The 27,040-nt window shown below is 35.1% G+C and overlaps 1 protein-coding gene across 5 annotated transcripts in view; it reads left to right on the top strand.

The window, feature by feature from the left end:
* The window catches only part of PHIP (pleckstrin homology domain interacting protein), a 128,351-nt gene that overhangs the window by 74,379 nt on the left and 26,932 nt on the right, over positions 1–27,040 (top strand). For 4 of the 5 annotated variants that reach the window (XM_070376229.1, XM_070376224.1, XM_070376228.1 and 1 more), the window contains exons 18-27: positions 451–588; positions 1,335–1,518; positions 4,596–4,713; positions 10,345–10,485; positions 13,069–13,145; positions 15,976–16,207; positions 19,777–19,896; positions 21,113–21,220; positions 21,729–21,853; positions 21,982–22,064. In XM_070376229.1, the coding sequence (XP_070232330.1) occupies positions 451–588; positions 1,335–1,518; positions 4,596–4,713; positions 10,345–10,485; positions 13,069–13,145; positions 15,976–16,207; positions 19,777–19,896; positions 21,113–21,220; positions 21,729–21,853; positions 21,982–22,064 (1,326 nt within the window). The remainder of the gene's footprint in view (positions 1–450; positions 589–1,334; positions 1,519–4,595; positions 4,714–10,344; positions 10,486–13,068; positions 13,146–15,975; positions 16,208–19,776; positions 19,897–21,112; positions 21,221–21,728; positions 21,854–21,981; positions 22,065–27,040) is intronic. The other variant, XM_070376226.1, reaches the window with a different exon arrangement.

Raw genomic sequence — 27,040 nt, 5'->3', positions numbered from 1 at the left:
TTGCCTTTTTTTAAAAGAAGATCTAAGATTAAATCCTTGTTTAAATCCTTAACTGGATATATGACTTTGAACAGTTATTTTGGTTTTCACTTACAATACCACTAATTCTACTTTATAGATTACTACTTTATAGGTATTATTAGTTCTACTTTATAGACAAAGTGGAATTAATAATACCTATGGACCTGTGATATTGTAAGGATTTTGAGTACCTGAATCATGGTAAACACTTAGTAAAAGTTACGTTGTCATTGTTATTTTTAATAAATTAAATTTGAAGGGGGTATGTTTCTTTTTTTTTTTCTTTTTTTCCTCTCTCTCCCCTATCATTTACAGTTGCTCGTTTTAGGTCTTTTATTCAAGCAAAATTTGTGTTTAATTCTGGACTCAAAGTGAGGTTGATGAATGAAATGGTTTGAAGTATCCTTAGCATTTTTGTGATTTACATAGGACTGAATCAAGTTTTAAGTCAGCAAGCAAACCAGGATATCAGCCCACTGGACAGTATGATTCAAAGACTACAGCAGGAGCAAGACCTGAGACGTTCTGGTGAAGCAGCTATCAGTAATACCAGCCGTTTAAGTAGAGGTAAGCAGGGACTATTTTAAGTGCAATATTTAAAAAATTAAAAGTCTAAACCTACAACACTAGAGAAACAGTTTAACAAATATAATAAATCCATGATATGAACTATTTGACTGCCAAAATAAGCATAATCATGATTTTGAAGAATATTTAATGACCTAAGAAAGTGTTTATAATACAAGGTTTCAAACTATGGACAATGAGTTTTTTAGTAGGTATATCCTTACAAATTTCTTGTAATGAACATGTTTAACTTAGAAAAATGTTTAAGTTAAATAAAGTTCTTGAATACATTTCTTTGATAGTGGAATACATTCAAAACCACATTCTTGAACATCTCACCACTCTTATTGTTGTATATTACTAAATTTTAGAGAAATTGTAAAGCAGATTTATGAACTATGAATGTCCTTGGGTTTGTCTGTTTTTGCTTCTTACATGGTTTTCCCCAAAACATACAGTGGGCATTTTTTAAAAACAGTGATTTTACATCTTTGGAGATAGTCAGTAGTTATGATTCATTAACTTACCTGATCAACTAAATAACCTTATTTTGTTTTCATTAAGCTTTGCTTGTGGTTTAGTTCCTGATTTGGTAATTTGATTATTTGCCATAGTATGAAGTTTCATGTGAAAGATAGTATGGATTTTTTTTCTCCTGGTATTTTTTTTGGTTTGTTTGTTTCCTGTTACAAGCTAATGGAGAAATATCTCTAAATAGAGCTTTCTATATTAATTTTTGCTCTTAGGCTCTACAAGTTCTACCTCAGAGGTTCATTCACCACCTAATGTAGGACTAAGGCGTAGTGGTCAAATCGAAGGTGTACGGCAGATGCACAGTAATGCACCAAGAAGTGAAATAGCCACAGAGCGGGATCTTGTAGCTTGGAGTCGAAGGGTGGTAGTACCTGAGCTATCATCTGGTGTAGCCAGGTAAGGGGAGTTACGAATTTGTTTGTATTCATTTTGAGTTGGTCTTCAGAGTACCTTTCCAGCTCTAATTTGTCTTAAATTTATCTGAAAAGAGCTAATGTTTTAAACTATTCATGACTCTGGAGAAAAGTTAAATTTCAGTAAATGTCCCTTCCTAGGATGATTCAAGTAAATGACACTTATGGGGGTAGGAGTTTTTAAGGTGAGTGGGAGGAATTACAAATTTGGCTTGAACAAATACATGAGATTTTACCGAGTAGCATATTTGAACTTTAGTTTGTCTTGCTTAATTGTATCTTAAAACACATTTCATAAAGTTTGTTACACCTGAATTTTTTATGGATTTTACTAATCATTCACACCAAGTCATTCACAGGCATAGTGAAAATACATTATTTATTAATAGGTTATTACTGATTTTTTTTTTACTATTGAAAAATACATGTGTGTGTGCTCAGTGGCTTCAGTGATATCTGACTCTTGCAACGCCATGGGCCGTAGCCCACCAGGCTCCTCTTGTCTATATTTTCAAGGCAATACTGGAGTGAGTTGCCATGCCCTCCTCCAGGAGATCTTCCCAACCCAGGAATCAAACCCATGTCTACAGCATCTCCTGCATTGGCAAGCGAGTTCTTTACCAGCTGAACCACTGGGGAAGCCCATTTAAAAGTATACCTGTAAAATTAAAAAGTCTTGATTTAATGTAATCCTATTCTCAAGGTCATTGCTGTGAGAGAAGTTTATATCCAATTCCTTTTGATTCTTTAGTAATGAAATACTCATGAAGTAGGTTCATTTGAACCCCAACTAATACTTACTGTATATTTTAATACTGTACTATAATAAAAAAGATTAAATTTGATTTTAGGATTATCTAGTTCTTAAGAGAGTAATTATATAGTTAAAATATTTTAAATCTGATTATGCTTTTTTGATTGGATGATACTTCAAATTTGTTTTAAGTTTTAGGATTATACACCTGAAGTTTAAATTTGAACCATAATTTTATCTGATGACAAATACACTCAGATGTTCTTATTAAAAATTAACTCAGTGTATTTTTAGTTATATTGATGTCTACTTGTTAATTACAATGTTAAGGTTTGAAGAGGGTACAGTAACACCCATCATTTTAAAAACAGATCTGACTACTTGAAAAATGACTCAGAAGAATAAAATAGGAAATCAGAATATTACTTCTGTTATTGATATAGCTGTGAAGAACATAACTATCTGCATGAACGTTTGCTTCCTTATACTGAACTTCAATACAGGTAGCACTGGGCCACGGTATTTCTCTCCATGTGAGGCAGTGGTTTCCCTTTTTAAAATGCAGAGCAGAATGTATACATTACAGGCAGGCGTAGAACTGGGCCATTCTAAAATGGATTTTCCTTCTGGAGCATCCTAGTGAAATTGGTTCACTCTTCCTACCACCAGCAACGCATGCAAAATGGTGCAGCCCCTCTGGAACAGTTTGGCGTTTTCATAGAAACCTAGACTATCACAAGATCCATTGATTGCACTCTTGGGAACTTAACCCAAAGAAATTAAACTTACTTTAACCCAAAAACCTCTACACAAATGTATAGCAGCTTTATTCATAATAGCCAAAACCTAGAAATACCCTAGATGTCCTTCACTGAGTGTATAATCAAACAAACTACAGTATATCCACACCATAGAATATGACGTCATTAAACAGAAACGGCCTGTTGGTACACATCTTGATTGAGTCGTGAGGGCTTTATGCTGAGAATCCCCGTTTAGGGACTACTCTTGACATGTCAAAAGTATAGAGATAGAGAACAGACTAGTGGTTGCTAGACACTGTGGGGAGCAGGGGCTGAGGAGAGGAGAAAGGTGGATGTGATCATTAGCAGGGCACTCAAGGGAGCTTTGTGGTAATGAAAATGTTCTGTATCTTGACTGGGGCAATGGATACAGAAACCTGCATGTGTGATAAACTTGGATAGAACTAAACACACACACACACATATGAGTAGCATAAAACTGGGTGATTCTGAATATCAGTGGGTTGTATTCAATATCCAGATCCAAATTATGATGTTGTACCATAATTTTAGAAGATACCACCTTTGGAGGGCACTGGGTAGAGGATACAAGGAACCTCTCTGTATTATTTCTTAGAACTGTGTGTAAATCTACAATTATCTCAATAAAAAGTTTAATTAAAAAAAAAAAGAAACAAAATTAAATCCAAGGCTGTTCTTTTCACAAGATTTAAGTTCATTCATTTCCATTCAGAATTCCAACTAGCTGCATTAGAGGTTCTGCAGTTAAGTATAAAATGACAGCATTAATTCACCCCAGTAATAAAATATCAACATTATAGGGCACTTCCAAGTTTGAATATTAACTTTTTTCAACTGTGTTAACTCCAGGGAAAAATTAAAGTTCAGAGAATAAATACCCTTGCAGTTCAGAAACTTTGAAGTTTTAAGGAATTAAAATTCTAAAAAAATTCTCTTGTCCTTGTGAGTTCAGGTTCTATGAAATTAAACTTCACAGTTAATGTTCCTAAAAACTTCTGTACCTCAAATTCAGCTTGATACCTGGATAGAGTTGAAGTTTTTTCAGTGACTGAGGCCTGACCTTCCTTTCATCAGAGAGAATGCAGTTCTTTCAGGGCTTCGGGAGTTAATAGTAGATCTCCCTCAAAGATCTGTTGTGCCTCTGTTTGTTTGTTTGTTTGAAGATTCCAACTGTCTCTGTGACACATTAAGATTATCACAGCATAAGCCCAACACTGTCATAATTAAATTCTGTTTTTAATGTTTGACAGTGTTCTGAGATCCTAAAACTTTATTTGCCAAAGACCATAGCAGAAAATGGTAGTATCAAGTTCAGGTGGACAGATTCTTTCTTTCCTACTGGAAAGACATCCAGTCATTTAATACTAAATGTCCAGAACTCACAGTCTCTGAATTGAAGCTCAGAAATCTTTATCACATGCCTAATCTGAAAAGAAAACATTGATGCCTGACGTTTCCTTTGGGGAGAAATCGGTTACAGAAATTATAGATTAGGATATGTGGCTTTGAATTCTCTTTCAGTAGGCAAGAAGAATGGAGAACTGCAAAGGGAGAAGAAGAAATAAAGACTTACAGATCAGAAGAGAAAAGAAAACACTTGACAGTTCCGAAAGAGAATAAAATGCCCACTGTCTCAAAGGTAAATAGTGATTACTTGGATGTTTAATATTTGCCTCATTAATATAATGACCATTTAAAGGTGGTTTTGTAATTAAAGATGTGAACATTATAGACAGGCTATTTAACTAATGAAATAAAGTTAACATAGTTAATTCTCAGTTACCTTTAGATTATCTTTGAATCTTTATACATGTCATACTTTCTAGTGTACATTTGTCTCAAATTCCAATTGTAATATGCCTGTTAAATCCAATACATTTATACCTTAATCCTAAGCAAGATCCTTTTTTAGTTTTGCCTTTGGTGGCACACTCTAAAACAGTGTTTTGGTTTAATTTTTGCCTTTTTTTTTTTTTTTTTTTTACTGTTTTGCACCAATGTGTTATTGCAGATAATCAAGTCAGCTATGCTGCTATAAATAATAGTTCTAATTTTCTCCATTAAGAGAGGTAAATTGTCCCTCTTAGTTTGCCCTATTAGTTTTTCTGTCATCCTACTGTGGAAAAAATTTTCAGTCCAGTGGATTTCAGTCGGTTATGCCCTAATCTGGAGGAGAGATGGACTTAACTGCTGGAGTATCAAAGGATGACTGGTCTCTTGACCCAGCTTTGTACTTGGTCCTCTTATTTGAGCTCCTCAGATGTTCTGAAGTAGTCTCCTTTATTATAACTCTCTCTTCTGTTTTGTAACCCTTCACAGAACTCAAGTAGTCCTTTGCCACTTTATGTTTTCCTGTAGGTAAGAGTATCCTATAAGAGTATCCTACCTTGGCAACAGTAGGACCCCGCCCTGCTAGAATTTCTGTTAGTATAGTTTGAAATAATTTTTTCTTTTTTAAGTTTTTTGTTGGTTGCAGTGGTGGTTGTTTTCATGGTGGCCTGAAAGCATACCTATTTTTAGTTTCCTTTCTTCTGACTCCAAAGATGTGGGGACATGAATTCGTATAATGATTGTGAGCTAGTGCTACCACTTTTATGGATAGGATATGGTAATATCTATAAAATTAAAAGGATGTGCTTATCTTTTAATTAGTGCTTCTTCAAAGACTTTTTTAGAAAGGAAAGGATTGATGTGAATGTATGTATGTTTGTCTGCATGCAGATATTTATTGTCTCTGGTGGCAAACACTGAAACAACTTTAGTGTCTCTTGGTAGAAGAAAGGTAGGATGTCATGACATATATACATGGAATATTATACAGTTTTTTTTTTTTTTAAGAAGTTAGAGTTCACTCCATTGCTGTGGAAAAATACTCATGATGTATTTGTTTAGTGAAAAAAAGCAAGTGTAACAGTAATATTTATAACATGACCTCATTTTTGTTTTTCACATTTTATGAGAATGGAGAAAGGTTTGAAAGCACTTACCATGCGACTAATAACATTGATAATCACAGATGTACAAATTGTGAGATGCTACCTTACACCTCAGAGTTGCATTAATTTTTTCCCTCTAATAATAGAGGGTACTGACTGTGTAGGGGAGTTGTATAAGTTAATGCAGAAAAACTGTTTAGAAAGCAGTTAGAAAGTTGATTTTGACAATAAGTATGGATGTGAGAGTTGGACTATAAAAAATTGATTCTTTTGAACTATGGTGTTGGAGAAGACTTGAGAGTCCCTTGGACTGCAAGGAGATCCAACTAGTCCATCCTAAATGATATCAGTCCTGGGTGTTCATCAGTCCTGGACTGATGCTGAAGCTGAAACTCCAATACTTTGGCCACCTGATGCGAAGAGCTGACTGATTTGAAAAGACCCTGATTCTGCGAAAGGTTGAGGGCAGGTGGAGAAGGGGATGACAGAGGATGAGATGGTTGGATAGCATCACTGACTCAATGGACATGAGTTTGGGTGGACTCTGGAAGTTGGTGATGGACAGGGAGGCCTGGCGTGCTGCGGTTCATGGGGTTGCAAAGAGTCAGACAAGACTGAGCGACTGAACTGAACGTGGTCCCCAAATGAGTGTCTTAAAAATATTTTTCTTAAATATTTATTTCCCTTTAGGGAAATGTATTTCTCTGATATAAAAGCCTTGGTAGGTGGTCAAGGTCTGGTTTGATGGCCTCTGTGTTAGGAACTGAAGCTCTTCAAATTTTTCTGATTTTCTTGTGTGTGAATTTGACCTCTGGCCTCAAGATAGCAGCATTTTCATATAAGGCTGCAGGAGGGAAGGCAATTTCATTAAGGAAGGTGCAGAAGGTACACGTGCTCTCCTGATGAAAGTTTTTTGAACTTTTTCTGCAGCACTGTACCAGATAGCCTGTTGCCCAGAATTTAGTCACTTGAAAGTCTGACAGTGAAAATTTCATTTTCTGTGCAAGAGGAGGGGAACAGATGTTGGTTGACAGCCGGCTTTTTCTTCTGCATTAGATATAAGTCATGTTCTTTGACTTGGAATTTATCCTAAAGAAATAAGAACTGTGGATAAAGCTTTACAAAATGAAACAAAAAGCATTTTTAATGAAATAGTTTTGAGTAGGTAAATAATATTTATGTTAAATGAAAGAAGCAAGATCTATTACATTTTTAACATACTCAAAGCATATGAGATACAGTTGAGCATCATTTCCTTTTTTATAGCTTTTACATATTTTCGCAGAACTACAGAACCCTTCAGTAATTCTTTTAGAGAATATACGTGGAGTAAATTTTGAATGTTAGCATGAGAAGATTCACTTGGCTTTTACAAGTAATAGCCCCAACACAAGTAGAGCTACAGTGCTGGAAAGACATGACAAGACTGGTTGTGGGGAGAGCTGCAAAGTGGAAGGGATGGAGGGGCAGGGATGTTTGGACTTGGGTTTGCAGTATCACAAGTCTTGAGGTACACACCCATCCCCCCATGCATATATACAGATGCTTTGTTTAGAAGACAGAGCAAGACCTAGATTATTTTTTCTTTTTCCTTCCCTTCGAAAGTGCCATCCAGCAGACTTGTGAAACCAGAGTCAATCATATTCAGATACTCAAAATAGCATATTATTCTGAGAGAGAGAAGAGACGGTATTGGAAGCATGATATAGCAACAAGCTGTTTTGGGGAGTGTTCTTTTGGAGAAATTAGGATGAAACCTGTTGTCCTTGAAATGGAGAATTCAGTGGAAGAGTTGAATAGAAGAGTATCAAACACTGAAAAATGAGTTAGTAAGCTGGAATATGAAGTTGAAGAACTCTTCCAGAATGTATCAACAAGGGATAAAATAATGGAGAGAATGAGGGAAATGTGAGAACCATATACATATATGTGTTTTTGTAAATGTGTGTGTTGTATACACACATACATACACACTAGAGGTATGTAGTAAAAAGCTTTATTTAGTAAGAATCTTCGAAGAAGAGAAAGACATACAGAGGGAGCAAAGAGTTGAAAAAAATAATGAACCAAAATTTTCTAGAAATAATCTCCAAGCAAATGCATAGTATGCCAACTAAAATAAAGAAAAAATAATGTAAAATATAAAAATATAAAACCTCAGGTGAGCATATTATAGTGAGATTTGAAAACATCTAAAAGGAAATATCCTGGAAATTTCTGGAGAGAATAAGAGAATTACCTTAAAATAACCCTGAACTTGACTGATGTTAGTTTTTGTTTGGTGTTAACAGAGTGGGTTATACTGAGCACCCTACAGCAAGAAGAGTTAAGAAGGCCTTAAGGAATTGATTCACATTAAGAAAACTATCTGCAACCCCAACACAGTAGTGTTTGTGCCAGTTTCTTATTGGACAGGTGACAATATGCTGGAGCCACGTGCTAATAACATGTCTTGGTTCGAGGGTTGGAAAGTCACCTGTAATGATGGTAATAGCAGTGGAACAGTGAAGCTTAAAGCTCTGAATGGCATCCTGCCACCAACTTGTCTGACTGACAAGCCCTTGGTGCCTGCCCCTCCAGGTAGAACCGGACCTGTCCCTGTGGGCCAGTCTCAGACTGGGGTTCTCAAATCTGGCATGTGGTCACCTTTGCTCCAGTTGTCATTACAACTAAAGTGAAAAAAAAAGGTCTGTTGTGCAGTTAAAGCCTTGAGTGAAGCTTTTCGGAGGACAGTGTAGACATCAGTGTCAAGAACATGTCTGTCAGAGATGCTTGCCATGGCATTGTTGCTCCTGAGAGCAAAAATAACCCATCGATGGAAGCAACTAACTTCACAGCTGAAGTGATTATCCTGAGCCAGCCAAACCAAGTCAGCTGTTCACCTGTTCTGGATTGTCCACAACTAACATAGCTTGCAGGATTGTTGAACTGAAGATGACGATGGTCACTGTTCTGGGAAGAATCTTGTGAAAGATAGCCCCAAATTCTTGAAAGGTGTTGATGCTGCCTGCCACTGTTGATAGGGTTCCGGGCAAGCCACCTGTGTGTTGAAAACTCCTCTGACTATCCTCTGGGTCGTTTTGGTATTTGTGAATGAGACAGAGATTTACTGTGGTGTCGTCAAAGCAGTAGACAAGAAGGCAGCTAGAGCTGGCAAGGTCATGGTGTGTGCCCAGAAAGCTCAGAAGGCTAACTGAGATCATCGCCAATACCTGGCACTCCAGCCTTCATCAGTGGTGGAAGAACTGTCTCAGGGCTGTTTTGTCTTGATCAGTCATTTAGCAAAGAACAATTAATGATAGCAATGATAACAAAACCTTGAAGGAAAGGAGAATGTTTTGTGGACCATCTGTTTTTCTCTGTGTGGCAATTTTAAATTAACTGCTTTTTAAAGCAGTACTTTTTAATGGAAACAACTTGACCAGAAATCTGTCACAGAATTTTGAGATCCTTGTAAAACAATGAGGGGGGTGGGGGGGAGGGGGGAAAGTGAAGATATAATTATAGGTTCAAAGGAGTTAGGATATAAATAAGAGGTTCAAAACTATTTTCTGTTAGCACTTTGAAGATAATGTTCCTTTTTTATTGTATGATTTATGGCATGGTGTATGTATAAGTCTGACGTCAATCTTTTTTTGGAGGTAATTTTTAGTATTTTCCATTTATTTTTTATGTTCTTTAGTTGGGTTTCTTTTTCAGGTGTAAATTCTTGAGTTTGTTGAGTTTTTCATGTCTGTAACTGTGTTGGACTTTCATTTATTTTGATTATTCTTAGTTGTTTTCTCTGCTGCAGAAGACTTTCCCCACATTTGCTTCCCACATTTGCCTGCAGCAGGAGAGAGCGAGCCAGTTACCTTGGTATCCAAGCCTCGTAGCGACCAGTTAGCTTTGTGATCACTATTTCGTTTCCTAGTTTGCTTCTGCCTGTCACTTATGCCTCACATTCTGAGGTCCTCTTTCCTTTATCTGTTTTACAGCTTTGATGTGGATATAAGAGATTTCAATGTTAGACTTAGTCTGTTTTTATGAATCCTCAATCAAAAAAGGTTTTTATAACCTATCAATCAGCAAGTGAATTTCAACCTATCACTAACCTGTGTTTTAGCTTAATGTTAAAATACTTGAGCTGGTATTACAGTCTGTTGCTGCTGCTGCTAAGTCGCTTCAGTCGTGTCCGACTGTGGGCGACCCTATGGACAGCAGCCCACCAGGTTCCTCTGTCCATGGGATTCTACTTATGTGATAATCTTAAACATGAAAGAGAAAAAAATGTAACTTTTAAAAAGCATTTTCTTTAAGCATACTGTAAATAAATTGAATTTACTTTTTTCCAGAATCATGCTCATGAACATTTCGTGGATCTTGGAGAATCCAAAAAGCAGCAGGCAAATCAACACAATTACCGCACAAGATCTGCATTAGAAGAGACTCCTAGACCTTCAGAAGAGATAGAAAATGGCACAAGTTCTTCAGATGTGAGAGCTCAGCACATTCATAAATTTCTGTTTTCATTTTGATTTGTTTTTTAAAATATAACCTGTATTCTTTGCATCCATTGATATATTTGTAGATGTAGCTCAAACATGGTATGTCTAGGTCTTAAAATGACAGTGATAGCTGAAGACCATAGTGTGTGTTCAAGGCATGGCATAGTTATTCATAACCTCAGGTCCACAAAACAAGTGCATCTGAATTAATTACTCCCATTATGAGGACTCTGAAGTGCAAAGATGTTTAGCTTACACATTTACCTAACTATTAAATGGTAGAGTAAGGAATTAAACCCGGGTTCCTTTTACTCCAAAACCAAGCTTTTTAATACCATAAAGCTCTAGTCTGTATAATACAACTGATGAATAGACGGTCAGCAGTTTTAGTTACTTTATAATCTCTGTACCAATTTATAGCTTTCTCAATGTAGATTTTAAAATACTCCTTATGTATAAGTATTTTCATAAATACCATTGTCCCCACACAATTGTATATTCTTTCAGCAAAGACAGTCCATTTGCCTTTATAAATCAAGCTTGCTTAGATGTACAACTGTCTTTCTTCTGCCCCACTCTCCTTATTACCCTTCACTCACAGTTAAGTCAAAGACTGATCTGAAGTGTTGACAGCTATATGCTTTTGAAGTCATGTTTTGCAGTGGCAGGCATGCGTGGGGATTCTCCACATATATTCTCTATGGACAGGGTTATATTAGCTCAAACTGAGAGTTTCTAACCATAATTTAAAAGTCTCCGCTGGCTTTAGGTCCTAGTATAGCCAGAACAAAATGATATTTTTAATCTGGCAAAAAGAGAAAACATACTCTTTATATAAACTTGACATTTAACAACTTAGATATACCACAAAACATAAAATATGTGTGTGCTAGTTGTTTGCATTATAAAGTGTTTTATTTTTGAAAGATTTATAGTATCCTCTTAAATAAAAGTTTCTATAAAATTTTAAAAATACGAATCAAGTAAAACTGGATTTCCAGGTACAACTGTTACATAAGAAAATTACAAATTCTTTCATTTGTCTTCAAAACTAATTTGTTTTTACCTTAAGTTTGTAGAGGAGAACAATGAGAACAGAATATCACCTTTGGCACAATATATCATTTAAAAATGAAACCGTCTTGGATTTCTTGGTTCAAATATTTTGTAATTCCATATAGTACCTTTTTGTATTTAGAATATAGAAGTATGTTTCTGTTCTTCCTCTTTAAAGAAGTAATATACTAAAGGTGGGAAAAATTAGATAATTTGTTTAGTTTCTTTTCAGTCCGTGAGCAGAGATTGTTTGCTAAATATAATTTGCTTTTAGATTTTGATCTTTACATATTTGCTTGATTTTCAAAGCTCTGTGAAAGTTGAGGAATTACATTCTTCATTTTTAAGACATGATAATGGGAAAATTTTTCTCCCCAAAATGTTATATTTGATTAGTAGAAGAATATGTTTCATTATCCTCATGAAATCTGAATACGCCCAGTAATTTAAACATGAACCATTCTTGTTAGAGTGGGTTTAATTAAGCTTTGAAGTAAAATGACCTGAGTTCAAAATAGGCTTTGTTGCTTATTAATTGTGCTGCCTTGGATAAATTTCTTAGCCTGTTGAAGTTTTAGTTTCTTTTATTTAAAAACCTATTTCCCTAGAATTAGTATTACGCTGCTAAGTTGCTTCAGTCATATCCGACTCTGTGCGACCTCATAGACGGCAGCCCACCAGGCTCCCCGTCCCTGGGATTCTCCAGGCAAGAACACTGGAGTGGGTTGCCACTTCCTTCTCCAATGCATGAAAGTGAACAGAATTAGTATTATACTTGCTGGTTAATAGAGAACCAAAGATTTCAATATGTTAAAATAATGAGATAATTTTTTAAATGGTAGGATAGTGTAAATAGAATAAAACAATGAAACATATTTCAGAAATCACTTATAACTGGGGAAAAAAGATCTGTTTCCTCTCACCAGTCACTGTTTTGTCTAGATCAAATGGGATGATATATACAGAGTGCTTAGAACAGTTTCTGACCTATTAGTAAAATCTTAATTAATATAAATTGCTATTTTTATTGAAGCAAGATTTTGTGACCACAAAACAATTTTTATAAAGAAAATGGCTTCACAGGTAGTAGCGTGTGTTGACCAATGAATATTTGCTAAAGAGAAACAGAGTGTTTGGGTAGTTTTTAATCTTCCTTATGTGTATAAAATAATACCTGAATTGGAATATTCTTTTTTACATGATAAAGCTAGTTTAATAATAATTATAATAAATAAAACCTAAAAGTTCCTAAATTTAAGTTCGGTATCACCCAATCTAGAAGTTGTGTTTGGAGGCTTTAAAAAGTTAATCCATCCAAGAGATTGCTCTGAATCCATTATTAATAAGTATTTATCTTTGAGACTTGTATTTTACAACTAATTTAAATCAGATTTTCATAAGATATCCTAATATGATTCATACTACTAGATATCACTGATATTTTCTATTAATATAATCATATAGAATGTTATTCTGTAAAACTACACAGTAAAATATGTATTCACTATCTCTTAGGAAGGTGAAGTTGTTGCTGTCAGTGGTGGAACGTCTGAAGAAGAAGAGAGAGCTTGGCACAGTGATGGCAGTTCTAGGTAATTTAATGAATTTTTTTTTTTCCCCACAAGTACTATAAATTCTTTAGAAAGGTAAAGATTCTTTTCTACCAGAAACATAGTTCAGAGTCCCTTTGGGTTTAAAATTGTAACTAGGTCTACAAAATGATGCTTTCAACTTTTTTCCTCAGTTGATATTTTATCTTCTGAATGCTGTTATTATTTGTAATACTGAACCACAAACTAGTTTCATTACTGGTTTTGAGAAATACTTATGCATTAAGTTATGAAAGTAACAAGATTTTGTAGAATTAACTATCTTTTATAGTGGAATTTGTTAAATGCTAGTAGTATTTTCTTCTGGCAATGAGAATAAGCTTTCCCTTTTTCCTGTTTTTCCCACCCCATTTGATCATTTAAGCAAGGATTCCTTCAGCCCATTAACTGGTGATTCATATTGTTACAGAGCTTAATGGCTTTGCCTGACATTGTGAGGTCTTAGTAACAAGGAGGAGTAGAGCCTTTGGGAATGCTAATTATGTTTAGCCCTTGATACTTATTCCTTGACAGCATTAGTTCTTAAAATTCCAAAGAAACCAGGAGGCTATGTGTAAAAATTCTTCACCTCTTATTATCACGGACATTGTCACAGGACATACTATCCTGTTTCCACAGTAGTTGCTCCTAGTAATGATATGCAAGTGTTCATCATTATGTCTGGTAGTTTCCTATATTTAAAACAAGACAGCAGAAGAAAAACCTGCTTTCTTTTGGTTTAGCAGTGGAAATAGAGTATATTTATATTTTGGAACACCTCAGGTTTTACTCCAGACCACCAAAATGTATATTGCAGTAAAGCAAGTCACATGAATTTTTATTTTCCTAGTGCATATAAAAATTGCATTTTCACTGTACAGTGAGGTGTGCAGTAGTGTTATCTCTAAAAAAATTCAACATTTAAAAACATCATTAATTTAAAAATAATGCTATAGGGAAAGTGGCACTGATAGACTTGCTTGATGCCAGCTTGCCACAAACCTTGAATTTGTAAAGAAGAAACGAAAGAAGAAAAACCACAGTATCTGCAAAGCACAATAAAACAAGTTATGCTTGTATCTCAGACCATGCAACAGCATAAAAGTTCTTGTTTTGAAAAAACAGTGTTCACTTCAGCTGTTGGAGAAACTATTGTAAAGAACATAGGCCTCTGGCATTTGTAGTTCTGTGCTGGCAGCAGCAGATTTTCTGTAAGAGCTGAGTGTTCCATAGCATAGCAACAGTGAGCAGTTTGGCAAGTGCCATTTACAGTGATCATGGCTGAAGTGAAGTGACTCAGTCGTGTCCGACTCTTTGCCACCCCATGGACTGTAACCTACCGGGCTCCTCTGTCCATGGGATTTTCCAGGCAAGAGTACTGGAGTGGGTTGCCATTGCCATCATGGCTGAGGTCAGTGTAAATAAATGCTGGTAAGTTCAGTATAGCCAATTGGATGGCTGTTTGCCCTGCAGATATATTCCCAAATATCCAGAATAGTTTCTGCACATGTTTTTTATGTAACTTTAAAATTTTAAGTTTTAAGATGAAGTCATGAAAATCATACTAGAAAACACCTTAATTATTTGACTTTTACCTGCAATGATTATTCTTAGGGAGATAACAGGTAAATTGCCCATAAAAAAAGACACTTGGGCCAGAAGGATGAGGTAGTAGAATAAAACTCCAGGAAAATATGACTTAAGCCTTGTCAGTGATATTTTTAGAGAAGTGAGGATATACATTAGTAAGTCTAGGCAACCTGATAATTGATTTTAACATAGTACAATTTAGATTCCATTAAGGCAATTATATTTATAAAACTAAAAAGTCAAGTACTAAATATTCTCATGTTCTAAAATTAAAACAGAAGACAACTTAATTGGATTCTTTATTTTGCAGCATCAGTTTAGTAAAGCTTAGATCTGTTAGAGTTTCCAGTGAGATACAACCAATGGCAAACATGATTGATAGTGATACATAAGATACTAAGGCCTGCATTTTTCTGAATCTTACTATGCTTTGAAGCATAATCTATACCTCGAGTGTGTGTAGATGCTTAGTAAGTTTACAGGCAGGGTCTTCCCACTGGATAGAATACTTCTGACCCTTGCAGGTCGATATCTAGCTACGGTGATGCCACCAGTGCTCTACCATGGGAGTTCAAGAGTGTCCACCTACCCTCAACAAGGGAATTCTTAGGCTTCTTCCTCAAGGTTGATGCCTCCTATGCTATCTAGAGCTCTCTTTCTGTTACTAGAATTGAGGAAACTGACCGTCTCTCTGCTCCTTACCTTTGTGACCCCACAATATTTTGAACACATGTAACACTCAAATCTATAATTTTGTTAAAATTAAAAATGGTATTTAAATTCATTGTTTAATTAGAACTACTTTAATTAGGCCTCATTTATCCTAAAAAATTTTGGAGATATTTAAGTAAGTTAAGCCTGCAGACTTGTAAGAACCTAGAAGATGAGTTGAAAGTTAGGAAGTATTTTTAGTTCATTTAGTATGTACTATTCTGTCATTGTCTGTTAGTCACTCAGTCGTGTCCCACTCTTTGTGACCCCATGGACTGTAGCTCGCCAGGCTCCTCTGTCCAGGAATTCTCCAGGCAAGAATACTGGAGTGGGTTGCCATTTCCACCTCCAGGGGATCTTCCCAACCCAGGGATTGAACCCGGGTCCTCCTGCATTGCAGGCAGATTCTTTACCGTCTGAGCCACCAGGGATGCCCATTACTTTTTATTATGATCTTTCTTTACATGTGCATACAGCAAGTCTTAATGCGTATCTTGTTCTGTATATTTTTTAAATCCCTCTTTCCTTTTAGTGACTACTCCAGTGATTATTCTGACTGGACAGCAGATGCTGGAATTAATCTGCAACCACCAAAGAAAATTCCTAAGCATAAAACCAAGAAAGCAGAAAGCAGTTCAGATGAAGAAGAAGAATCTGAAAAACAGAAGCAAAAACAGATTAAAAAAGATAGGAAAAAAATAAATGAAGAAAAGGATGGACCAGTATCACCAAAGAAAAAGAAGCCCAAAGAAAGAAAACAAAAGGTTGAGTTATATACTTATATATATATATTATCTATATTTTTTTCTATATATATATAATTACATAAATAGATATTATACATATTATATATATATGTTTTTTGTGAAAACAGACTACACATTTTAAAAGTGCAGCGGATAAACATAAACATTGTTCAGGTATACCAGCTAAGTATTAATAGAAAAAACATGGAGTTACACAGTAGTAAAATAAAACATATAGAGATCTATTTAGTTTTCCTCAATTTTTAAAATGTTTAATGTGTGAGAGTATTTACTTGTAGAATTATCATATTGTTATATATTGAGCATTTGATCTTATGAGCAGAGTTTTCTTGAGACTCCAGTAGAATTTGTTTATTTATGTAAAAAAATAATGCTACAAAACATATTTTATTAGCCTTTAATTGCCTTTGTCTTTCAACCATCCTTACAAACTATCACTGCTGAAAATACTACTGTGGTAACAAGCCTTCATTAATTTACAGAGCTTGTGAGCCATCACTAGTCCTTAGGGCAGTAGTATTGGTTTGATAACTACATCTTTAGTCTGTGGATAATTTGAGACGGATCAAAGACAAGGGATAAATGTTATGGGAATAAGATCTGTTAGTTCTTATGGAGTCGGAATATTTTTTTTTTAAAAAACAGGAACTGTTTAACTTTTGCTCTAAAGGAAATGAAATACAAGGGACATATTGTCTATTCCCCAAAAGACTGTAAGTTCGAAGCACATTTGGTGAAACAAACGCAAGGTTTTTTTAAAAACCGATGCCATTTTTAGAATTAAATGGAAGATGTTATCTGTAGAATTAAATACTAGGGAGACTATAGGATGTTTATCTTTAGAGAGCTTTGAAAAATTTCAAGACTGCATCTGTCTTAAGTGTTTATTTTATCTGCGTCAATTGAGCTTTTGTTTTGTTTCAGCTATATAATTATGGATTACTTTAATTTGGATTCTGCAGCCTCCTTTGTCACCTCCTTTGCCTTTGTCTGGAGAATATTTACCAAAGAGAATGCCACACATTAGCCACAGTATTCCTCCTCTTCCTTGCCTGTGATGGTAAATGTAGGCTGACCCCATTATTTTACATGATAGACATATAAAGCTGATTAAGCCATGTATCTGGCAAATGAGGTAAACATTTTTTTTTTTTCCATCTCAAGACGGTTTTGGAAACTTTGGAGGTTTGCAGTGTTAAGTCCCATAATTCTTTTGTCCTAAGAATGCAGTTTACTTCACCTGGTCCCCTTTTATTTGATAATTATCCATAAACTAATACCTCAGGCTTCTTCTTACATGCCACATTTGGATCCATTGTTACTATTTGGCATGTTTTAATTTCACTTTTTTGCTTAAAGTATTATCCCAGGGTCTGTTTGCCACTAATTTGTTTGGTACCTGTTTCAAATAGTTTAAGGTTCGGATATTATAGGTTACTCCCTGTAATTTGGATTTTGTTTACATGGTTTTTTTTCAGCCTATCAGTGTATCTGACAGTAGATAGAATTGCTCTTATTCCTTAGTCATCTTATCTCAGGTAAACACAGTAACATTTCCTTTCTTCTGCATAGAGTTGTAAAGCTGAAAAATAACTGAGACATCATTAGTTGATGTTTATTGCATCTGTGAAAAAGTAAAATATCTTCCATATGGTTAATTGTTTGAATCAATAGAAGAAAAAAAAAACCTTGTTCGGCACATGCTTATTAGAATTCTCCTGAGATGCAGTACAGTTATCCCAGATAGTATCTGACATGTATCCCTTATGTTGTTTAGGAGCTCTGGAAATCAGAGCAATGAATTTTCATCTAGTGCCTGCAATACAGTCAATAAAAAGAAGTGTAAGACAAAGTACTTACTCCAAAAACAATGTGTGACCAACAAGTTGTTTGAATCCCCTCTCCCCAAAACAGGAGAAATACCACGTGATACATTTAATTGGCAAACCAAAGGGAGACATCGTGGAGTTTCAGATAAGCCTTCCAGAAGAGGTCAGATTTTAGGTGGGCCTAGAAGAATTGCCATGGATAGAAAGAAAATAGATTAATTACCTTTATCTCCAAAATTAAGTCTCAGTTCATGAGGCTGGAAATTTAGAGAACTATCGATGTGTTTTATCCCATAAATGATTATTAGTACTGACAGAAATCTAACCAAAACTTCAAGGATCCCCAGGATCTGAGTAAGGTTTATTATCATAATGATTCTTGGTTATGCCATAGTCCTACAGTTATAAATATGATTACTTCTATTTAATATCCAATTTACCTGACTTCATGTAAGAGCTGTTAGCTGTCCCACTCTGGGAAGAAATACTTGAGTAGTGTAACTAGTAGTTTATATTGAGGCTGGAGTTAGTAATTTTTAGCCTTTTCCTGCCTTTTTTCGTTTTACCTAGGTCAAAGGAAGCCTTTTTCAAATACTTTAACTGAGCACCTCATTATATGTAAGACTGATACAATCTGTGGATCTCAGTACATGGGATGGATTCATCTCATGTATAGTAAATGCCAGAGTCCTTTATCCCTCCGTTCTTCTCCACAGAGTTCTTCTAATGTATTTTAACAGAAATATAAAGGTGGTTAATAGGAAGAAGAGTTCGTAGGAAGATGAATACCGAGTAACAGCTAAAGGAACCTGCTGCAAGTAGTATTCTCTCATATCCCATTATGACTGTGTTTCTTTTTATGAACTTCCATTAACTCACGGTGATAACTGCCTTATAACTTCCCTTTTCTTAAGCAAACACAAGAGAATAAAATTTAGAAGTCTTAGTTTACAAACACTGAACCAAAACATTTCTAATCAGCAACATGGTGTTTCTCTACTTATATATGTTAGGTTTCAGCTTTTAGAAAATTGGTTTTTCCAAAGTCTAAGGTAAGAGTTTCCAGCCTATCATGGCCACTTGTAGGTGACCAGAAATTTTAAACTTTTCTTAAAGGCCTATTCAGAAAGTTACAAAGTAAGAGACCTGGCTTGAGAGCATTCTGATTGAAAAAAAAATTTTTTTAGAAGCTTACATATGAAATGGCTACTTTAACAGGACTAGGGAATATTCTTGGGCTATATGCAAGTATAATGTCCAGCCCATAAAAGTTAGCCTTCTGTATCCTGGCACTGCTCAGCCCATATAAGAATGTCTTTCTTACTTCTTAGCAACATGCTATGCCTAGGGTTTTTTAAAGAAAAACCTCAAATATGTATTGGTTTGTTACATGGACAAACCAATGTTTGTGAAACTGAGAGAATGTTTAGAGGAAAGGCAACTACACAGAGCTTCTGTTTTGTTGTTTATGGGAATATCTCATCACCTACTTTTGTTTTGAATATTGTCTTTGGAGCTTTGGTTGATGTAGTACTTTTTTATGGAGTGAGTTGGTGAGATTGAACGTAACTATTTTGCCACTACTACCATCTTCCCAGAATAAGGTTTTTTAATACTTAAAGAACATACATTTTTATACAAAGATCCCTTTCCCCTTTTGTGTTATTAACTACCTGGGCAGACTGATAGATGAGTGCTTTCATGATAATATTATTTGATATTGTTTTACACTCTTAGAGATTGGCTGTGGGAGAACTAACGGAAAACGGTTTGACGTTGGAAGAATGGTTACCTTCAACATGGATTACAGACACTTTACCCCGAAGATGCCCATTTGTGCCACAGATGGGTGATGAGGTATTTTTTAACTTCTAAAAAATATCCTTTGTTTCATTCAAATAACTTTAAACACTTTTTACAGCTCTTGAAACAGAATTCTAGAGAATTGTAGCAGTTTTATGAAGTATCTCATATCTCAGTTTACGTTTTGTAGCTCTGTATGGAAAAAAGGAAAATTAAGAGGAAAGCTTTAATAATGTTTTTTTTATGGCTGCTATAAAAATTGCGATAGAAAATTAAATATTGTAAGAGAATAGAGGTTTATTAGCGTTTAAAAAACCAGTATGTATTTTTTAGTAAGAGGATGTTGTGGCCAATTTTCTTTTTCCTAAAATATATGGTAAAGGAAAAGCAAAATTTAACATTTGTTTATTTTTAATTGAAGGGTAATTATGTGGGTTTTTTTTATTTCATAAAAGTATTTTATCAATGTTTAAATAACTATGATGTTCATAATGTTTCTTAGATCTTTAAAAAAAATGTTATCTTCCAATTACCATTTAATTTTTTAAGAAAATGTGTTAGTCCTGATTAGTCATCATTTTGGACTATGTTTTTGTGAATTTAAAATGAAAATATACTAGACCAAAGTTTTCCACTCAGGAGTACATGTCTCCTTGTTTTTTGTGTAAATGTTAAGAGACAGGGTTATCTGGTATTCAGTAGGTTTACAGTGAAAAGTTAGGATAAATTTGGATAGCATTTTTCAACAAGCTCAGCTGTTTTAGTTGTGGGAAGAACACTTGGTATCAGAGTGCTGTATTCACGTACCAGTTCTAGCGGTAGTCAGGAGTCACTTAAATTTGACCTCCATAAATGAGAATAAATACATGTCTTGCTCTCTTCATAAGGATAAAATATATTTGAAAATAGATTATTCATTTTAAAGTTCCCTGCCTTTGTATAAACTCCTTGCTACAAAATAGGTAAACAGTAAACTAAACATGACCCCAAGTTACAACATACTTTATTATACAACCTAAAATAAAGTGGTGAGACCAAAAAGCCAAAAAGTTACTGCTTATCCTTAACCTTTTAATGTTATTTAGAACACTGGGTATTATTAAGTGATAGTAGGACAGCTGAAGGAAAAGGAGGAAGGATAAAATCAAAATATTAGAATTTCTTTTCATTTACAGGACATTAAATCTCCTACAGTTTTAGCTGATACTGTGCATTTTGGTTAAAGGAAACACATGCAAGTTTTAAAATTGTGACACTATTTACTTTTTAGGTTTATTATTTCCGACAAGGACATGAAGCATATGTTGAGATGGCCCGGAAAAATAAAATTTATAGTATAAATCCCAAAAAACAACCATGGCATAAAATGGAACTGCGGGTATGGTGTTTATGATTTAAAGCTCCAAAAGATGTGATTATAGAGAAAGTTGTATTTAATGTTATTATTTTCACTGTAAGAAACTGTTTCATGAAGATAGCTTTTTCTTTTAATTGAAATAATTCATAGGCATAGATTTTTAAAGAAACTTAAGATTGAGATATATATATTCTAATAGTTTATAAGTTGGGACTAAAATGTAATTATGGTGAGAATTGGACAACATTAACATATTAAGGCAAACTTCATCTTTGTAAATTTGAAAGTATTTCTAGATTTATCAGTAATAGTTCAAAATTATTTCTCAGTCTCTGGAACTGTATTAGAAAATTCTTATTTCAATAAGGTTTTCTTTTTTTTTAATTGATATATAGTTTGCATACCATCAAAGTGCACCAATCTTAAGTACACAGCTCAGTGGGTTTTTATACATACATACAAAATAGTCACCTAGTGTTTAACAGATTATTTTGTGAATATGGTTTCTTATTTTCTATATCTTCTTCAGGAACAAGAACTGATGAAAATAGTTGGCATAAAGTATGAAGTGGGATTGCCTACCCTTTGCTGCCTTAAACTTGCTTTTCTAGATCCTGATACTGGTAAACTGACCGGTGGATCATTTACGATGAAGTAAGGACTGTTGAAAGAGGCAGTAGTTTCTTAGTATTGTAGATTGTTTTTCAAGATTTGGGTACATTTGAATGTATTTTAGATATCTGTAGTTATGTGACCTGATCAATTTGTTTCTGTTTTAATAGGTACCATGATATGCCTGATGTTATAGATTTCCTCGTCTTGAGACAACAATTTGACGATGCAAAATATAGGCGGTGGAATATAGGTGCGTTATTTATTTGGAAGTTGTAATGATCGTTTTATCTAATAAATGATTTATGTTTTTCATTATTTAGATAATCAGATAAATATTGCCATTTGTGGCAATGTCAATAGGAAAGTAAGATATTGTATCAGGAATTTGGGGTATTTTTTTGTTTGCTTGTCTGTTTTAAAGAATAATAATACTTTTAAACTAGATGATGTTGAAATCTGAATGTTTTTTCTCATATTTCATAACTATGTATAAGATTGTTTATAACTATTCCTTTTGTTAGTATATGTACTGAAATAAATTTTTATCCAAAAGAAGTAATGACAGAATTCAAACTTGAAACAAAAGATGTCTTCCATTGAAAATGTTTAATTGTACTGGGACCTAAACTAAACTGACTTTTTTCTTTTATTGGGTACCTCTGTTAAAACTAATATTGTAACCAAGACTCAAAAAAACTTTAGAAAACCTTAAAAGTCTCCAGGCATTTAAGGTACTTTAATTTATATACAGATGGTTATGCTATTTACTAGAGTATTTAAGAATTTCTAAAAGGACCACTCTGAAGTAGAGTATCATGCCTATATGCTATATTTTGCTTTGAGAAAGCACCTCACTTGATATAGCATTTCATTCCTCCTCTAGTACCATTGGAAGGGATTAGTGTGGTGATTTGTTTGTTGTTTGGTCTTGGTAAATACAGAGATTTACATGTGTGCTATAGTGAAAGTCACTCAGTTGTGTCTGACTCTGTACGACCCTATGGACTGTACAGTCCTTGGAATTCTCCAGTCCAGAATACTGGAGTGGGTAACCTTGCCCTTCTCCAGAGGATCTTCCCAACCCAGTGATCGACCCAGGTTTCCTGCATTGCAGTCGGATTCTTCAGCAGCTGAGCCACAAGGGAAGCCCAAGAATATTGGAGTGGGTATACCTGTGTGCTATAAAAAGAAAAATTATGGAAGTGTAGTCATTAAAAATAGGGACATGCAAGCTGTAGAAAAAAATTTACATCCCATGTCCCATTTCTCTGAAAGCTTTGAAAGATGTGTTCCATCAAATTTTGTTATTCAGTCGCTCAGTTGTGTCTGACTCTTTATGACCCCATGGACTGCAGCATGCCAGGTTTCTCTGTCCTCCACCATCTCCTGAAGCTTGCTTAAAGTCATGTCCATTGAGTCGGTGATGCCTTATCCAACCATCTCATCCTCTGTCATCCCCTTCTCCTTCTGCCCTCAGTCTTTCCCAGGATCAGTGTCAACTCTTTGCATCAGGTGGCCAAAGTATTGGAGTTTCAGCTTCAACATCAGTCCTTCCAGTGAACACCCAGGACTGATTTCCTTTAGGATGGACTGGTTGGACCTCCTTGCAGTCCAAAGGACTCTCAAGAGTCTTCTCCAACGTCACAGTTCAAAAGCATACATATTTTGGCACTCAGCCTTCTTTATGGTCCAACTCTCACATCCATACATGACTACTCGAAGAACCATATCTTTGACTAGACAAACCTTTGTTGGTAAAGTAATGTCTCTGCTTTTTAATACACTATCTAGGTTTGTCATAGCTTTTCTTCCAAGGAGCAGGCATCTTTTAAATTTCATTGCTGTAGTCACTATCTGCAGAGATTTTGTTTGGATCCCAAGAAAATAAAGTCTGACTGTTTCCATTGTTTCTGTGTCTATTTGCCACGAAGTGATAGCACCTGTTGACATGACCTTACTTTTTGAATGTTGAGTTTTAAGCCAGCTTTTTCACTTTCCTCTTTTCACCTTCATCAAGAGGCTGTTTAGTTCCTCTTTGCTTTCGGTCTTAAGAGTGGTGTCATCTGCATATCTGAGGTTATCGATGTTTCTCCAGGCAGTCTTGATTACAGCTTTGTGCTTCATCTAGCCTGGCATTTCACATGATGTACTCTGCTTATAAGTTAAATAAGCAGGGTGACAATATACATCCTTGACCTACTCCTTTTCCAATTTTGAACCAGTCCATTGCCGTGTTCGTTTTTTCTATCAAATAAGGAAATAATAAAGACTAGGAATCTCAGTAAGAGACAGGAAATTCAGGACAGGAAATCGCCAAAAGAAATTCCCAAGTAATAGTCAGCAGAAGTCTCAGAATACTATCTGTCTGGCAAGTCTGTAAAACAGTCCAGAAGACACTGTCCTCTTAGAGAGAAATCTTCAGGAGAAAAAGTAAAACTGATAAATTGTCTAACATGTTTGACTTTGACTTTATTGTCATTATTGTGGGAAATTATCTATTGAAGACTGTTTTATAGTTTGAGTTGTTAGAGAATGTGGGGAAATTATTCATAAAATTCAGAGAAAATGAAGTGATTATACAGATTTTTGCGAGAAAGGAATTGTGTGCTATTGGACTCATTAGTGAACAATATTTATACAGTATAGCCTGACAGAGGACAACTGAAAATGGATTAAACAAAATGCACATACCCTTTATATACAGTTATATGGAGACAGGCCAATACTTAATGTCTGAACTTGATGAGTAAAGGAATAGCTATATACTCACGTAGAAAACTGTAAGTAAATTCAAGAAGAAAGAGTTAAAAGTTCTTGGTTTTGGAGATAAGCCTTTGGTACATGTGATTTTTAAAATTATTTCCATGTGTTGATAAGATTAATTTCATCTCTTTTAAAAATTTTATTTATTTTTGGCTGTGGTGCATCTTTGTTGCTACATGGGCTTTTCTCTAGCTGTGGAGAGCCGGCTTACTGTCTGGTTGCGATACACGGGTTTCTTGTTGCAGCAGCTTCTCTCACTGCAGAGCACAGGCTCTGTGTCACGTGGGCTCAGTAGTTGCCGCTCCCGGGCTCAGGAGCACATGCTGAATAGCTGTGGCTCTCAGGCAGGCTTAGTTGCTTTGCGCCATATGGATTAGGAATCAAACCCCTGTCTCCTGCATTGGCAGGTGGATTCTTTACCACTGATCCACCAGGGAAGTTTTCTCATCTCTGATTTTTAAGGACATGCATCTGCCAATAAGTTGGCAGAACAAATATTACCAGTTAGAACCCAGGAATATTCCAGAAATGTACTGACAACGTAAGTAAGGAAATAATGGCAAGCATTGTTCATATTGAAGAGATAGTCCAAATGGATGTACATCAGAATGTTCTCATTTGGATCTTATAATTTTAAATGTATAAATTACTGTTAATGTTTCTTCTAAAGTTGGTAACTAGTTAATCTTCTATTTCTGAAGATGTTTTTACCAACTGCCATTTAAAATTACATCAGTAATAATTACTTCGGCCAGTCCTTAAGGCTTACTCTGGTAGACTCTGCTGCTGCTAAGTCACTTCAGTTGTGTCCGACTCTGTGTGACCCCATAGACAGCAGCCCACCAGGCTCCCCCGTCCCTGGGATTCTCCAGGCAAGAACGTTGGAGTGGGTTGTCATTTCCTTCTCCAGTGGATGAAAGTGAAAAGTGAAAGGGAAGTCGCTCAGTCGTGCCTGACTCTTAGCGACCCCATGGACTGCAGCCAACCAGGCTCCTCCGCTGGTAGACCTTATTCTAATTTTATTGTCATTATCGTACAGTATCATTCATTGTGGTACGGCACATGTTATCCAGTTCTTCTTCTTTAGCATAATGTCATCAGTCTAAGTAGGATCACAAGAAATAGCTTTATGAAACTCAGTACTGTGTTTACTCTTCAGGTGTTGGTGATGTCAGTAATGCTGCTTCTTAAATTATGTAATGTCTTCTCACTAAGTATAGTGTCACTAATATGTATCTCAGGAGCAGTTAGAGACTCTCTAGTAATAGCTCATATTTCCCTGTTAATATTTGCTGTTTGAATGCTTGAATTTGAACCTAAATTTGATCTCAGTGCATGCTCACCCAGAATATGTATATACATACATATATATAACTCAGCAACATGCAGTTGTGTTCTATTAACAGCCTGGTTCCAACTTTCCTTTTTTGTCAGTATATTTATTTTTTTCAAAGCATTTTATGCTCCTACAGTTGGCCCTCCATAGCTACAGATTCAGCCAACCTTGCAGCAAAAATATTCTGGAGAAAAAAAATTTCCAGAAAGTTCCAGAAAGCGAATTTGAATTTGCCTTATGCTGGCCAACTATTTACATAGTATTTACAGCTATTTTGATAGCACTTACATTGTATTAACTATATTATAAATAATCTAGAGATGATTTAAAGTATGCGGGAAGGTATACGTAGGTTACATGCACGTACACGTGATTTTATATATGGAAGTTGAGTATCCACAGATTTTGGTATCTGAAGTGTCCTGCAGCCAGTCAATCTGCCACAGATGTTGAAGGACGACTACATGTCTTTGTACATTGTTAAATCCTTTTTGGTAAAAAAAATGTGAATATAAACACTTTTTAAAGTGGGTTTGAAAATGAAACTGATTCAGATAAGATTAATTTGTTTAAAGTGACATGGATAAGTTATTTGAACTCAAATCTTTCAGAATTAACCAGGAGAAAAATCACTTAAGTACTGTGAGAGCTTAGAAAGGGGAAAGCATGGTAAAAAGGCAGGGAGTAGTTAACAGTTTTCATATGACATGGAGGGAAGGTGAGGAGATAGCTTATCAGAGTCTTTGAGGAAAGCAGTTTTCAGTAATATGACAGCTGAATGCAGTTGGTTAAGGAAAAGATTATAGAGTGCTGTCTGTTTTACAAAGGTTAGTTTTTGTTTTGTTTTTTCTTTCTGTAGGAAGGAAAAGTGGGTGTAAAGTGGTAGATTGGTAAAAATGTTTAAAATAAGAGTGAATTTCTCCTTACCATAATAAATGGTAAAAAATGGTCTGAAAGGTGATAAGTCACACTTCAGGTGTGCTTGTTATATAACTTTTCCTCTCAGTATTGCTGATTTTATTTATTTACTAATTTATTTTGGAGTGTGTAGGTCATTTTTTATAGGTCTTTTAATAATAATACAGGCTTTTTAGCATCTTAAAGGGATACTTTGGGAAAGAGGAGCA

The sequence above is a fragment of the Bos mutus genome, chromosome 9 (genome assembly GCF_027580195.1).
Source record: "Bos mutus isolate GX-2022 chromosome 9, NWIPB_WYAK_1.1, whole genome shotgun sequence".
Lineage (NCBI taxonomy): Eukaryota > Metazoa > Chordata > Mammalia > Artiodactyla > Bovidae > Bos > Bos mutus.
Note: the sequence above shows the minus strand (reverse complement) of the source record. Positions and strands in the feature narration are given on the sequence as shown.